Source organism: Python bivittatus, unplaced genomic scaffold, assembly GCF_059951505.1.
Source record: "Python bivittatus isolate LINGU-HERP-01145 unplaced genomic scaffold, Pbiv_v1 ctg000590_np1212, whole genome shotgun sequence".
Lineage (NCBI taxonomy): Eukaryota > Metazoa > Chordata > Lepidosauria > Squamata > Pythonidae > Python > Python bivittatus.
Window position 1 is genome coordinate 2,377,772 of NW_028277086.1, and position 15,726 is coordinate 2,393,497.

Below are 15,726 nucleotides of genomic sequence, written 5' to 3' on the forward strand. Positions count from 1 at the left end.
TTTTACTCGTATGTCACTTTTGTAATTATTTGAGGTTTCTTTATATGATACATAGCACCACACATGATTGGACAGTATTTTTTTTAAATAAATGAATATGTAAAGAATTGTTTCTCTTTTGTTCGGATGTGTGTATGTGTGGCATGCCAGCAGAGTCAAGTTAGGCATTTTCTGGATTTTTGACACGCTGAGGCCAAAAGGTTCGCCATCACTGCCCTAACCCGGCCCTTCAGCTCTTCCAACAGTGTCCCCATGGCCACTGCAACTGAGTCCGTCCTCCTTGCTGCTGATCGTCCTCTTCTTCTCTTTCCTTCCCCCTTTCCCAGCATCAGAGCCTTCTCCAGAGAGCTGGGTCTTGGCATCATGTGTCCGAAGCAGGATAATTTGATCCTGGTCATTTGTGCCTCGAGTGAGAGCTCTGGGTTGATTTGTTCCATGATCCAACAATTTGTTTTCTTGGCTGTCCATGGTCTTCTCAGGAGTCTTCTCCAACCCCAGAGTTCAAAGGTGTCAACACCCTTCCTCTCCTGCTTCTTCAAAGTCCAACTTTCACTTGCCCATCATCTGTATAGCTATATTGACCCTGACATCTGTATCTGTTCGTCTGTCTTGGTCCTTTTCTTTCTCTCTCCAGCTTTGTTAACCGCTTTCCAATTAATGAGTTCAAGGTGACAAACACCAAATTAGGCAACCATACAAACGATATTTCTCACAAACAGTATTTTGTAAACCACTTTGTGGTGCTATGTCCTAATGCCTGGAAAGATAATTGCCGGTTATGCTCACCTTTTCCCAACCTGTACAGATTTTTTTTTTTTGCTTTTCTCCTTTCCCACATCTCTCGGTGGCAAACCACTATTACTAGACATACGCAAAATTTGTTAAGCAAGAAGGGCTTTTCATTAATTACTTAGCGAACGCCATAAGAATGTTTTATATATTGCTCTGATTTTAGGTTAATGCACACTGTTGCTTTTAACTGTTTGTATGACACAATACCACGGATGTTTTATTTTTCTGTTGCATGATTGTTATTATATGCATAAAACATCAGACAAAGAAACAAATGGAGAACGGGAGAGAGATCCAACTCTGTTCAAGTTGGGATGGTGAAATCCTATTTCCAGAAGGGAACCCCTATAAGTCAGCTGTAGATAAATAGCGGCCTCAAATCGATTACAGCACAGAGGTCATGCACTGCGGTATATTTTCTTGGATTTACGGAAGGTTATTCTATGATCGGAGGGGAGAGCGATATTGGGGGAAAACAATGCAGCAGATACAGGCAGTGAAAATGCCTTTCGCGATACAGCAGTGGCCATTTGCAAAACACGGCGACGCTATTATCAGAAGAGCTGACCTATGTAGGCTGGGCTCACCCAACTTATTAAATCAGAAGCTATGATCTACCACATACGATGGCTGGGGTCATACGCAGTTGGAAGCCGCTAGTCGGCAAGGCGTATTTCGGCTTAGCGCGCTGCACGCACCGATGGTTGGTTGTACGGAAGCAGGCCGTCCGCGGCGTTTTCTTCTAGGAAATGAGGAAGCCGTTTGTGCCTGTTGTGGGAATTAGTTGTTTGTTGTGGGAACCCAGAGAATGGGATTAAGGGGGTTAACCTGCCTAGGGGTTTAAGACATGAATTCAGGCAGGGGTATTTGGGGATAGGGTCAAAAAAGTCAAGATGGCGGCCATGACAGCACAGTTGAAATTCTGCCTGTTTTTTATGTGTGTTGCAGAGTTTTGAGCCCACCATTGTGGCCATCTTGAATTTTTGGGCCCTGCCCTGCAGATATACTCGGATTAAGAACCTTTCTGAAAATTAATTTTCTGCTATTTGTTAATGCCACGCAAGTAGCAGAGACAGTGAGGCTAAACCGTAAGGGAAGCGTCTAGCCTGGCTGCCGAAGTGGGTTGAGTTTCTGTGCCAGTAGGCATATTTGCAATTTCCGCAGCAGCTAAATGGCACTTTCACAAAATGGCTGCAATGCTGGGCTCGGGGAGGGATGGACAAGATCACTAGCCATGACTGGCTAGCATGGACCGGATGCACCCATGTACTAAACCACAATACATAGTTGGTTGCTTTGGCTTTGCTTATCGGATGTACCTCCTCTTGGTTTCAGAACCAGGTTTTATGGCCTAGCTTGTTGCATGAACTTAGCCAAACATGGCTTATTCAACAAACCTTGGTTTAAAAGTGGGTGCTTTGAACCTTCATTCTCAGAGGTCTACTTTCTTTGGCTAAACTTCAATATGTGGGAAGTATATGGCTAAGGAATAACGGGATGGTGGTTTTTGGTGCGAAGGAACCTAGTCACTGCAGTTGTAAACCAGGGTTTACAGCTCAGCATCTGGTACGAACCAAACCCATAAACCATGATAGAGCAAACCGTGGCTTAGTATGTTGGGTGAACAGAGGCAAGTCCCTCTGAATAGGGGTACCAAACTCTTTGCAGGCCCGGCCTGGCAGCCCTAAGCCAACCCCGCAGTAACGGAGGTGCCCCAGAGGGACTCCTTCTTGGCCAGCTCCGAGCCCAACATGGCTGCCGGCGCAGGCGACGGAAACTACACCTCCCGTGAGGCCTCGGGGCGTGGGAGTGAGCGGGGGGCTGACGGGCCCGTGCGGCCACGCCCCCGGACCGCGCGATTGGCTGCGGGTGGTTGTCGGTGGTGACGGCGGGACGCGGCGGCGGCGGAGCGTCTGTGCCGGCCGCGCTCCTGGTCAGTCGGTGGCCGGGAGGCGGCGGCGGCGGCGGCGGCGGAGCGGGAGCCGCAGCGCTGCCGGGGCCATGGGCTGCCGGGCGGGGGCCGCCGCCCCTCGCCGCGCCCGGTGACCACCCCGCCGGCCCGGGCGAAGATGGCGGAGAGGTAGGAGCCCCGCGACCCCCTTCCCCGGGCGCCCCCTGCGGCGCCCCCGCCGGCGCCCCAGCCCGCCCGCGGCCCCGGGCAGCTGCAGCCCTTCCAGCCCCTCTGCCGCGCATCCGGGGGCCCCGCCAGCAGCAGCAGCAGCAGCAGCAGCAGCAGCCCCTCCGCCTTGCGCCCGCCTCGCCCTTGCGCTCCCTGCCCCGACCCCGGCTCCCATCATCCGCAGCCCTTGCGCCCGGCCGGGCCCCCTCCCCTCCCCGTGGGCCCACCGGCCCCTCCTTCCCGCGGGAGCCCCTTCTCCTCCCCCACCTCACCCCCTTCCGTCCTCCTCTCTAGGTGGGGGCGTCAGAGCCCCCCGCTCCCCGTATTCCGACCGACCGCCGCCGCCGCCTCTCCCTCGGGACAGCGCGCCCCCCGCCAGAGCCCCGCCCAGGATGGGGCCCGGCTCCCGCCCCTGCCCCCCGCCTTTCTCCTCCCCCCATCAGCCCCCTTCACGCTGACCTGCCCCTCTGCAGGGGGGGCGGGCCTTTTAAGACAGGGCCGTCCCCGCTGCTCCTCAGGTCCCCACTCTCTGCCTGCGGGGGGTGCATTTGCTGCTCTCTTGGGGACCCGCAGCCCTGTGTTGCCCCCCGGGATCTTTCTGCCCCACTGCGTCCTCCCCCCACCCGCCTTCAAGCCCGGGAAGCCCCTGCCTCCTCCACCTGACCCGACCCCCCCTTTCCCCGGACGGAGGCCTCTTCGGAGGGATCCCCCCCCGGCTGGCACCTGCTTTCACCCATCCCTCTGCAGCAGGTGCTGGTTCCTCCCCCCTCCCGCCAGATTGCTTTGCTGTAGTGTCTTGCGGTGGGGGGGGAGAATCTGGCTGCGGGGGGCTCCGGTTTTTAAGGTGGTCTTTTCCCTGGTGAGAAATGGACGTAGGTGGCTGGGGGGGGAGGTGAATTGCAAGCGAGCTCGGCGAAAATGCTTTGGTCGGCCCTGCTTTTGCAAGCCGCTTCGATGGCTGTCTCCGTTCGCTGGGGGGGCCGGGGCCGGGGCGGTGCGGGTGCCGTTGGGGGATTTTTCCTGGGAGGGGTGGGCGCCAACTTGGGCGTGAGCCAGCTGAGTTGGGCTGAGGGGTGTGTGCGGCGGGCAAGCTGCCCGCTCCGGCGGAGGCTCTTGCGGAGGGTTTGAAAGCATGGAGGCTGCGGGGTGGGGGGGGGGCTGGGGGGGTTGCTCGGCTCCCCGTCGGAAGGAATTCTGAAGGACGATGAGCCGGGGGCGCGGCGCAGCGGACCTTGAAGAAGACACGCGGTAGCCAAGAGGCGAGTGTGGGCACCCGCCTTCTGCGCGGGTCCGTTGGCAGGGGCTGGGGTGGGCTGCAGCGGCCTGCTGGTGCAGTGAGAGGGTGAAGGTTGGCATTTGGGTGGGGTATGTGTCATGGGGGTGCAGGGCTCAGCCGAGAATACGCTTGGAGCACCCAAGGGCGAGGACTGGTACGCAGCTGAGGCGGTTTCTCCCGGAGGGAGCGTCTCGCCGTGCCCTTCCGTGGTTCCAGCTTCCAAAATCCCTGCCTGCTCTCGCTCTCTCCCTCCTTCCTCTGCATGGGAATCTTGGTTGGCACGCTCGACCCCCAGCAGACCGGCCCGGCCGGTGGTGCTGGATCCGATCTCGGCTTGCACAAAAGGAGCAGGTGGCTCGGTTTGGAGACGGTTGAGCGTGCAATCCGGCCAATCAACACCGTATCGAACTCTGGCCTGTCTGCGCTTTGGGACGTGCCAGCTGGATCTTAACCCTCGTTCTTGGCTCGGAGTGTGTGTGGTTGCACTGAGCATGGCTGGATGTGGTCCTGCTAGTTGTTAGTTTGGTGTGAACACGTAGCAAGACGCTGCCTTGGTCTGCGTCTGTGCTGTCAAGCGCTAATTGCCCGGGGGGCGGGGAGAGTGGGGGAAACGACACCCCTGCAGTTTGCATAGCAGGGCTTAAATTTAGCAAGAATTGGCTGATTTTAGTCTCTGTGAGGCATTCTTGGGTGGGGTGGGGTGGGGTGGGGTGGGGTGGGGTGGGGTGGGGGGTTAAATCTGTCCACCATGCACTTTTCTCTTTGCTGCATAAACTGGAAAATGCATTGCTCTCGGAACTGAAGAAACGTTCACTCTAATGATTTGGGGGGGGGCACCCAGGGAAATGACATTGTCAAGCCAGTGGCATTAGTTTGGCTGGATCTTTAGCGAACTTCGCTGTTTGTGGAAATGTGGCAAAGGGGATGAGGAGAGGCCTTGTGCTTCTGGTTTCGTGGGGGGCCTGTTGGCTCAATGCGAGTTTTTCTTCACGTTTTGTGCTTCTTGGAAAGCAGAAGGTAGCTTGCTTGATTCATGAGTTTGAGGTATCTGAAGGTAAGAGAGATGGATCTGTTCAGCTTAATTTGTGCAAGGATTTGAATTAAAATGCACCGGTCCTTGGAAATTTAAATCTAAGTTTGGTGACTTTTGGTCCTTGAATTTTTATGCAAGAGTAAAGATAGAGTTTGGAGGCTGGTGTTCTCTGCCACTTCATCACAATGAAAAATGTGTCATAGTGTGTGTGTGTGTGTGTGTGTTGACTTGACTTCAGATAGTCCTTTCTTTCTGTCTTCCCCCATTTCTAATTCTTTCCAAACTCCAGAACTTGGATGATTGCAAACTTAAGCTACCATCTGCCCGCATGTCAGATCCCGTTCCCTGCTTTTGCTGAAGTAGTTTTAACTTCTTGGTGGTAGACCTTAAGATGCCAGCATATGGATTCTAGCCAGTTTGCCGCTTTCTGGTAAATGTCAAAGAAGAAGTCATGTTTCTCCTCCTCATTCTGTTCCCCCCGCCCCCCGAATTTAAGGCTGAGCTGTCTAGAATCTTAGGGTAAAAGAAATAGCTGGGATGGAGACCCAAACTCTAATTCTCTGTTGACAGGCCTTCTCCAAATTACGGTAGAGGAGCATCTACAGAGCTTTCTGAGGAGCCAGTGAGAGGGACTAACTGGCAAAGTTGAGGAAAACAAAACATCTCTTCTGAGGTTGTGAAGGTCTACATGAATATCTTGTCTTACATGCAAGCGTACAGTTCCTATGGAAAAGTCATTCAGCTTCATAAGTGGTGCTCCGCAGATCCAGAGAAGAAGGCAGAACAGGTGTGGCTTTCAGGACATGGAAGCTTGTGTGTCTTTGTGGAGATGTTAGTGGTGGAAGAGAAGTATTGGGCCACTGGAATCACATCTGAAGGAAGTCCTACAGAACAGGATGTGCTATCAATTTGCTGTCACTCTGCTTTCCTCCATCCGGTTTCTTGGGTGTATTAAAAGCTTGACTCCTGGTGATTTTACATGTGACATACGGGTAATTGTCTTGCAAAAATATGGAAGTATTTTTCCACTGCCTTCCTCTTCAGTGCTACGTTACTTTATCTTAATAGTCCTTAAGTGTCACAAGATTGTACTCAGGAATTGTAACGGATCGAGGCAGTCTATTAAATAAATAAATAAATGAGCAAAAAGTGTTAGAAACAAGGGCAACTACCTTTTTTTAAGGAGCTTGCAAAATCTTTTTTTTTTTAAAGAAATAAAATTCCATATGGCTTTTTAGTTTGCTTCCTTGGACAAGCTTTGCTGGGTATTTTTTTTTTCTTTAAATTTCAACATTCTTCATTATCTGGGACCAAAAAGCATGTCAGCTACCCAAATCATTTGAGACATACTCAACTGCACAATGAGCATGAAACTGAGCAAACTCAGGGAGGCAGTGAAGGACAGGAAGGCCTGGCGCAATATGGTTCATGGGGTCACGAAGAGTCGGACACGACTTAACGACTAAACAACAACAACAACAACTGCACAATAGTCATTGTCCTTAAATCATGTTTTTATTGATGGGCTTAGTGACTAGTACTCTGCCTTTCTCCAATACAATGATACTCCAAGCTGCTAATCATATGAACAAATGCAAAATTAATAATAAAAAAACACAACTTAAAAAAAGAAACGGCCCACTCTTAGCCTTTAGGGTGGGAAAAAGGGGCATAAAATTTGAAGATTAGGACTGCTGTATGTGATTGAGACATTAGCAACTGCTACTTTTCTATTACTGCATATATCATTTCTAATATTGCATATATTTTTTCTAATATCTGTAATAAAGCTAGGTTATTGAAACACATTGGACTTTCTGTATTTTCAAGTAACAGTTTGATGTGCTTTGATTTCAAGTAACAGTCTGGGTGCTGCCTGACACTCTGTGGACTGCCCACACTTTTAATTAACTTGCTATCCAGAATGTAGTGTGGTATTTTGTCAAATTATTTACCGGTCAAGATACATTATGTCCACCACGTTCCCACAATCTACTAAGAAAGTCACCCGATCAAAAGATGAAATAAGATTAGTTTGACTTCATTCTGGCCATCCGCGCTGACTTCCAGTAATTGCCCCTTGTTTTTAAAGTGTTTACAGAAAATCCCTTTATGACCCCTTCTAGACTCGTAGAAGCACTGATAACAGGCTGACTGGCCCATAATACGTTGGAGTCTCCTTTTCCCCCTTCTTGGAATATTTCAGTTTTGCAGCTGCTGGCATACCTGTGTTGCTCTTGAAGTCGCATGGCAGTGCCTGTCTGGCTGAGCTTTCATTTTGAGATATCACATGGAACGAACACAAAGCAAACAGTCTACTTTAACTCCATCTCCGTTTTTGTTTCGGGTAGATAAATTGCTGCAGTGCCGCCTCCATTTTTTCTTAATGCTGACATTTCTCCATCTGCCTTGTGTGGTTCTGTATCGACCATTTAACTCTGCCTGAATATAAATGACTTCTGGTGAGCAACACATATAAGGAATGCAGTTTCTCTGCAACTGGCTAAAAACGTAGCTGACCTTCTAAGCTGAAGAGCCACTCTCGGTCACATTGATTTGATTTGGGTGCCTCCTCTTGTTTCGTCCTGTTTGGGCCTATGCAGCCTTGGGGTGGATAGAAGCGGCTTATATATATAGCTCTCGGTCACCTGTTTCCTTCCAGATGTCTAGGGCTGCAGTGTTGTTCTCTGGCCAGGATGGTGGTAGAGTATAGCACATCTGGAGACTATCAAAACAGGGTTAGAACGTCAGAAGAGCTCTGAGGTTGATCTACTCCAGGATTTGGTGGGAACGCCGTGGTTGCCCAGGCGCAAGGCGGGATGGAGGGATGGAGCAAGGGGGCGATGGGCCGGGCTGAGGCTTTCTTGAGTTTTTCCTGGGAGGAAGGGTTTCCCGGGGGAGCCCTTCTGCATTGCTGCCATGGCCCTGAAGGCACCAGGAGCTCAGCGGAGAGGGAGTTTTTGCATTACTTTCCCTGTTAATTAGATAGTCAGCTCTCTGAAGATCACGGCATTTCCTTTTGGTAAAATACAGCATCTGCTGCATTTATTTAGACAATAGCTACAATAAACAGTATTTTATGAGTTTAATGCAACAGCCCTGTTAATAAGTTCCTTGCTCACACTTATTTTTACTCTCTTCCCATCCACCTAGATCTACATTAGTCGTTTTAAACACGTTAATATCTTAAAATTGTGGAGGCCAAAGAAGTTTTTTTTCCCCTTCCCCCCTCCTCGGATGCCTCGCTACGCACAAGCAGGTTTACTCACGTTGGCAGGGAGAGCAAGCGGTGCCACGGGAGGCTACGGCAGAGGCTGGCCAAATCCAGCCCCAGTAGGTGTTCCTTCCTTGTACTGCTTTTAGCTCTGCCCCGCAGGCTCTGGGCCAAGCTCAAACCCATCCTGAACGAGGGGGCAGACCACATTCTGGAACTGCAACGTCTGGACAGAGGGGGCTTTTGCAGAAGGCAAAAATCAGTAGCAGATCTCTGGGCTTGGAGCAGATGATGTTCACACCATCAGGTCAGAAGGCGAGCATCTTTTTATACATAAAGAACGTAGGATCTCTACACAGATATTCCATTATTAAAAAAAAGAGAGAGAGAGAGAGATAACAAAGCCAATAAAACCCTCTTGCTTAATGGTACAGAGTGTAGGTTCCAATGTTATTGTGGGGGAATTTGATGCCTCCCTTGGCTAGAATCCATCAGCAGCTTAGAAAACTACTGATTCCTCTGGTAAGAAATCTTAGCCACAGCAGATTTTAAGAAGGCTTTGATAGAAGGATCCAATTCGCCCTTCATCTTCCTGCCCAGAGCCCACGCTGCAGCCCGATTAAATGTTCTCTTTTGAGTTTTTTGGAGTTCAGCTTCTAAACCAGTGTTTTTCAGACTTGGCAACTTTAAGAGGTGTGGACTTCAACTCCCAGAATTCCCCAGCCAGCATCACATGGCTGTTTAGAAGTTACTCCTGTTTTCTACTTGGAATTTTTAATTTTCCATATAGAAAATGCCTGCTATCTGTTGCTATGAGATTTGGTGAACGTATGCCACTGAAGCATTGTAGGCCGTGGGAGTGAATCTTCTTTAAAAATGTATTTTTTAAATACTGCGAATTTTGTTTTGCTGGAGAGCTTGGCAAAGAGCGAAGCCAGGATGCTTCCAGACGAGGCCTTCGTTATGCAATTGTTCCGCTTGCCTCAGCGATGAAGTTTCACAGGGGATGGAAGGATCCAGGCATTTTTGTCCTATGTTCTGAGCTCCCCCGTGTTTTGCATCGGAGGAAAGCCATTAAGGAAGGAGAGCGCTGCGTTCCGCTGCGGCCTTTCGGTTTGCAATGCTAGAAGCAGTCGGAGGCGCCCTTGGGGGCCAAGAGGTGTAAGAAACTAATTCCCTGCTGTAGATCATTAAGTGGATCGAAAACAGTCATCAGACTTTTGTACAGTGATGTGGTTCTTTGAAACAATCTTTGAAAGAACTTCATAAATTGCACTAAGCCATGGTGGAAACATGATTTGTTGGATAAACCACCATTAGAAGACTTCACATGACACGCTAAGCCCATCTTTTGTCATCCGTACTGACTAGGTTCACAGGACCTGCTCAGCTAAAATTAAGCAGACCCCTTTATAGCGTAGTGCAATGTGTGAATTGAGTTAAAAGGGGGAGCGGATAGAAATGTAAGAAAAACCTTTGGGGCAGGGAAGGAGGCCCTTTGCCTCATAATACCGCAACTTGGGTCCTACGGTACAGTTGGGCTCAAGCGAAAAGGTGGAGCTTCTCTGTGAAGAGGCTGTGCAAAAGGGATCCTGCGGAGTTACGGAGGGTGGGCTTCGGGGCGTCGGGGGCTCTTGGCTGCACTGTTGCCATAGCATCTGTAAACTCTGCAGGGGGTGCCCCGAGACCCTCGCGGCCAGGCTCCCGGCTTTGCGTTGCCGTGAGAGTGGGACGCTGTCCTTGATTAGACAGGAAGACAAAACAGTGCACCAATAATTAGAATGATTTCCACTTAAAAAAAAAAGCAGATTACTCAAGAGCCAGTCTGAATTGCTCTCTTGGTGCTACCTCCGTCATAATGCCGCTTTGACCTAGAGCGTCTCATTCATTATCGGTCGTATAGGTGAGGCGGGCTACGTGGCTTGTGGTTTTGAAACAGGAGCAGCCTGGAATCCCCGGTGAAAACAGTGCTTGGAGCTGCGTTCCTGCACGGAGCAGGGAGTTGGATTTGATTTAAAACCCTCTCAAATCTCTGGTTCCATCATTTGGATGGGCAAGGTAATATGGGATCTGGGATCCGCGTGGATCATGCTGCCGAATGTCTGCAGCTCCGAGGCGCTCTTTCCTTTTTGATCAGCTGTCACAGTGCCTATCAAGAGCCCAAGTCATGCCATGCTCCATCCAGAAGCCTCCCTGCAGGCATCGCAGGCATATTTAGCGCATGAGAACTGCCCATCGCTTGCTGTTGTGGGATGCAAAGCAATTGTGCTTGGAAGTGGGCTGAGGAAGCTAATCTGGTGAACGTTTGATGCCTCGTGGTGCATGGACAGCCTGTTAATGTCCCTTTTCCCTAAAGAAGCTTGTTGTTTGTATTTTACGGTCCAACAGCCTTGGGGCCAGGGTTGAAATGAGTGGCTGGAGCATGTTGAAAGCATTGTCCGAGCTCTTTGGAGAGCAGATGGGCAGAGCTTTGAGCCCACCATCTTGACTTTTTTGACTCTAGCTGATGCACACCCAAGTCTCTCGATAGATGGAGGGTGCAAACCTGAAATGGGCCAAAGGGCGCATTAATGGAGTTGCTTCGTTGATCCATTTAGCTCTGGCTGTTGATGGAGTTGGGCCAGGAGTCGGCTGACCTTGACGGACCCCAAAAGCTGAGTAAGGTCAAATCTGGTGAGCCCTTGGATGGGAGACCTCCACCGGGAAACCCCAGGACGATAGGCTAGATGGGGAAGTCCAAAATACGTCCTCAAAGAAGACAGCGACAAACCAGCCATGCAGTTCAGCCCCTGCGTGGTTTGTCCACTTGCGGACGCGATGGGCAGATCCACCACTGGCAGAGCGGCATGGGCATCGCCGGGCGGCTGTCTACCCTATCTTCTTCAGACAGATGGCTCTGGGAGCTCTCGCGTGGCCCATCTCGGCTGGGGGAGGCCAATGGTGGTCTTTGATCCAAGGTAGCTGAGGCTGAGGGTGTGGATAACCTCTCCATTGCACCCATAGCGGGCAGCTGCACGAAGAGGAGGCTTCCGATTGATGGAGACGGGATCCAGATGTCACCTTTTTTAATTTGGCCTCCCCTAGTCAGAGACGGTTGCTTAGGTAACATATAAGACACGAGCGAGAGAAATTGGAATCGGATCCATTGCTAATTAAAGTGCGCTTTTTTCTGATATGAGTAACTGCTGTTTTGTTCAAACATCCGTATGCCCGGTGGCAAGCCCTCCTGGATAAAATACTTTATTCTAGAACCCTTGGAGGAAGGAACCCAGCGCTCTTGCTTCCCCACCCCGGCACAGAAGCGGGCCCTTGTTCTCAGTCTGAGTCTCCGTGGCCAAGGCGTCGGCTTCAGCCTGGGCAACCTCGGAGTCGCTTTGCTCTTCGAACCCGCCTTCCTGGCATTTGCTTCACGTTTCGGTCCTAAGCTAAGGCATTCCCTGGGGGAGCTGCTGGGGTCTGTCAGACCAGCTCCTGTTTGTGTGCGTGGGCAGCTCAGTTCTCCAACCGTCGCGTGTGCACCCTTTTTGCTAAGTAGGCATTTGCCCTTAAAAATCTCCATCCGTTATGCATTCCCTAATGTGGGGGTGCACCGGTCCCCCATGCTGCGTGTGTGTGGAATCTAATAGCCTCTGTGATGTTTTAAAGAAATGCAAGGTTTTTATGGAATAAGGGCATTTCTCCAGAGAGGTGTTTTTTTTTTTTTTTTTTAAATGACCTGCAGCTCTGGCCATAGAATGGGCCTCCTTGGTCAGCTTTTCCTGCTTCTTTGAGGGTTTGAGGGGTGGGGAGGAGAGAGGAGCCCTCGGCAACATCTTTGAAGTGAATTGTTTCATTCCAACCTTGCACACAAGGCTCATGCTTGCAGTGCTGCTGAAACCGCAAAGCACAGGGCCCGAACTGCCTGCAGAGAAGGAGTTCTCACGGTGAAGCTAGAAGGGAATTCCAGGTCAAAGTTCTGCTATTAGAAACTTTGCTTATCTGTCACCCAGATAGCAATCACAGGGCTTGCTTGATATTTCCGTTCAGGAAACGTTTGTGGTACATTGCTGTTTCGACTCAGGTTCTGCTCAGGGGAGTTGGCGATGCTGAAACCCCCAAAGTGCACCCTTGGCCAAATTTGCCGTAGAAGCCAGCAGCGCTTCTGCAGCTCACCTTAAGCAGCCTAGTTCACCCATAAGGCTAAGCCGTGCTCAGTGTGGGCTGGGTGAACTCAGCCCACACTGGTAATAATGGTTAATTAATGCTTTTCCCCCCCCTTTGGCTGCTGTCATTTTAGTTTATTCAGCAAACCATACAATGTGTGAACCAGCTACTTATTCTTTGGTGGTGGGTGGAGGTGCCCTTTTTGGTTTATTGTTATGGGTGAACGAGAGAACGTTTAGGTGAAGGTCCAGCCATTATTACCTCGTAGGTCTTCTCCATCTCCTTCAGTACTGGGCTTCTAGAAGTCCATCTCGGAGAAGATCTGGAAACACCAACCTGCGATGGTGATTTCTGAAGAATGGATGAGTGCGAGATGCAGTCCGTTTACTAGGGATACCGTTAGTTAAGCAAGTAATGTTATTACTTGCAGCTAAGCAGGCCTTGTTGGGCCTATGATGACCAAAATGGTTCCTTCTTTTCCATTGATTTCACAATCTTGCGTGGGAAAAAGCTTCAGCTCTGCCACCCGGCGCAAATATAGTGCAGGAGAAGGATTTCTGTGCACCGTGGTAGAGATGTATGTTTTTCTGATCCACCCTTTTTGCGTAGAATGTCTGCAAACATTTCTTTTTGCATATAATAAATTGTCTGCTAGGGTGTTTGTTTTCATCAGGATGTTGCCCTGTGCTTTTGAGAGCGTAAATTGAGCATTTGCAGGATAGGGAGATTTCAGCGGGCTTGCAAAAATCCTTAGCGTGTCATCCTTCATCTGAAGTTGCTCCCGCACGGTGACCGAAAAAGAAAACATTGGGAGGAGTAATTTTGAACAGAGTAAATGTTTCATGAGCCATCCTCGTCTGGGGAAATTTTTCTTCTCTCCCTGTAACATGGCTGTTTCTCACAGCCCTCCTTTATTGATTTGTTATTGTCTTTTGCATCCCCTTTCCTCAAAAGGAAGGAACCCAATGTCCAGATAAATGTTCCAAAGCCGTTGGTGAAGAGCGCAGAGGGTAGCCACGGCCTGATAAGAGGACTCTGCTTATCTGCTCTTCCCCAGCTGCACAATCCAAGCTCAACCACAGGAGTCCTGTTAAATTTCATTTTAGCATGTGAAGTGCCCCCATATTTCATTTTATTCCTTTCTTTTCCAGTGGCGTCTGGAAGATGGGTACATGGCTGCGGGTGTGTCAGATTAAAGGAACCTGAAATTCAGTGCTCGGATAATCCAAAACGGACGGCCTGTGTTCATGACTCCAGTTGAGAATAGTTGCGTGACTTATTTTCAGATGTTCTTATTCCGCAGCGTATCCTGCTTCCTGGGTCAAAGTGGAAGGAGAAGATCCACCAGGACCTTAACCCTAACCCTAACCCTTCTGATTAGAGTACTAGAAAAGTGACCTAGCCCACCACCTATCTCCTGATTTTTTTAAAAAAATTGGCAGGCGTTTTCCCCCTACGTTGCACCCTTAAAGGGTGCAAAGCCTCTTTCTACTTCTTTTTTTTAAAATGAGAGCCAAAGATTTTGATGAGTATAATACTGCTTTCTTTAAGTTCTCACAGCTCTTTCTAAGGTGGGTGGGTGGATGGATGGATGGATGGATGCATGCTATGGTTGTCAGCCACCCAGAGTTCTGGTTTTCAGATGAGTGGCCATACAAGTGTTATAAAGAAACCAACAAACAAAACTGTTAACCATGTTGTGGAGCTAGGTCATTGGCTTGGCATGAATACAGGAGGCGCGTTGGCCTGTTGCTTCTTCACCGTCTTCTGGCTGGAAGGTACTGTGAAGTCATTTGGAAAAAGAGTAGCAGTAACCCCTAGTCCTACTGGGATAAGCCATGGTTTGTTTTAACTGCAGTTTGTCCAGGGACCCATGGTTCCCACCATGTGCTAACTATAAACCATTGTTTGCAATCTGGAATGGTTATGTTCCGCTATCCAGGTAGGACAAAACCAGGGAGGTTGTATGGCTGCAGTTTGGTCTGGCGTGGAAACCCTTTCACTGCGAATGATAAACTCTTGATTTTGTTGGGTGGGGGCAGGGATGGTTATCCCAAACCAACCCATATTATGGGTGAGCCACGAACGATGTTGGAGCAGTGATTGACTGGTTTGTGGACTTAAAGTTGGTTGGGTAACTTTGCACCCACAGGGCTATTTAACCTTTCTGGAAACTTGGGCAGGCTTTAACAACAACATTTCTGGAGTGTTGCTTCTTTGTATTGTCGAAGGCCCGGAAGACCCACACCAGCCATTGTTGCTTCTTTGTTTGAATGGAGCCGAATGCTGGCTGAGGAGAAAAACGGCCTTTCTGTAGTTTTATCTCAAACTTTGAGTTCGTGGGAGGTCAAGGCAGGATCGTCCTCAATTTCCTCTTAATTGTGGCCTCGGCGCGAAAGCAGAGCCGCTCCTTTTGAAGAGGGGTGATTTGAGCAGGCTCCCCACGGCCTTGCCATAATGCCAGATTGCTCTTGCGGAGACCCCGACAAAGGAGAACCCCTCCCCTCTTTGCATAATCTCGTCTGCCTAAAGTCATCGCCCTTTTCTGGAGGTGTAGAGCAAAGCAGGTGAAGGCTTTATTGAACGACTCGGTTGGGAATATGGAGTGGGTGGCTGGCAGAGAGGGGTTGGGAAGACTTTGGAAGTGAGAATTGCCAGAGATTTGCAAAGCTGAAGGAGCTGAATAATTCACGCCCCGCCCCCCCAAAATAGCATAATTTATGTCTAAGAAGTAGGAACAAATCCAAAAGTCAAGAGGCCTGTCCATCTTGCTTTTGCCGCTTTGGGTTTTTTAAGATGGGACACGCAAGGATGAAGGGGGAATCGTTCGGATTATGGCGTGGGCCAACCTGGTGCTCTCCAGATGTGTAGGGGCTACAGTTTCCAGCCTTTCCAGCCAGACTGTCAGTCCCCACGTTGCATCTGGCTTTTCAAGCGGTGATGGCTACTCCCCACAAGCCCTAGTTGGCTTTTAACCAGGCACCAAATTGAAGATCGCCACAGAGACCATCATGGGAAATTTCTTTCCGATGCAAACAGCTGGCCAGTTGAGTCTGCTTGGCATTCTGCTTTCCGTCTCCATGGTGCGTGCGTACCAGTGGAACCGCGATCAGGTTCACAGGCCACGGCCAGTCTCAGCCGGCCAACAG

At 49.9% G+C, this 15,726-nt stretch overlaps 1 protein-coding gene across 2 annotated transcripts in view; it reads left to right on the top strand.

Annotated features, from left to right (window-relative positions):
- Positions 1 to 2,696: 2,696 nt before the first annotated feature.
- The window catches only part of ARHGAP39 (Rho GTPase activating protein 39), a 137,032-nt gene continuing 124,002 nt past the window's right edge, over positions 2,697 to 15,726 (top strand). For both annotated transcript variants that reach the window (XM_088148878.1, XM_088148879.1), the window contains exon 1: positions 2,697 to 2,872. Coding sequence is in view for 1 of the 2 variants with exons in the window: in XM_088148879.1 (XP_088005005.1) it covers positions 2,862 to 2,872 (11 nt within the window). In the remaining variant the exon portion in view is untranslated. The remainder of the gene's footprint in view (positions 2,873 to 15,726) is intronic.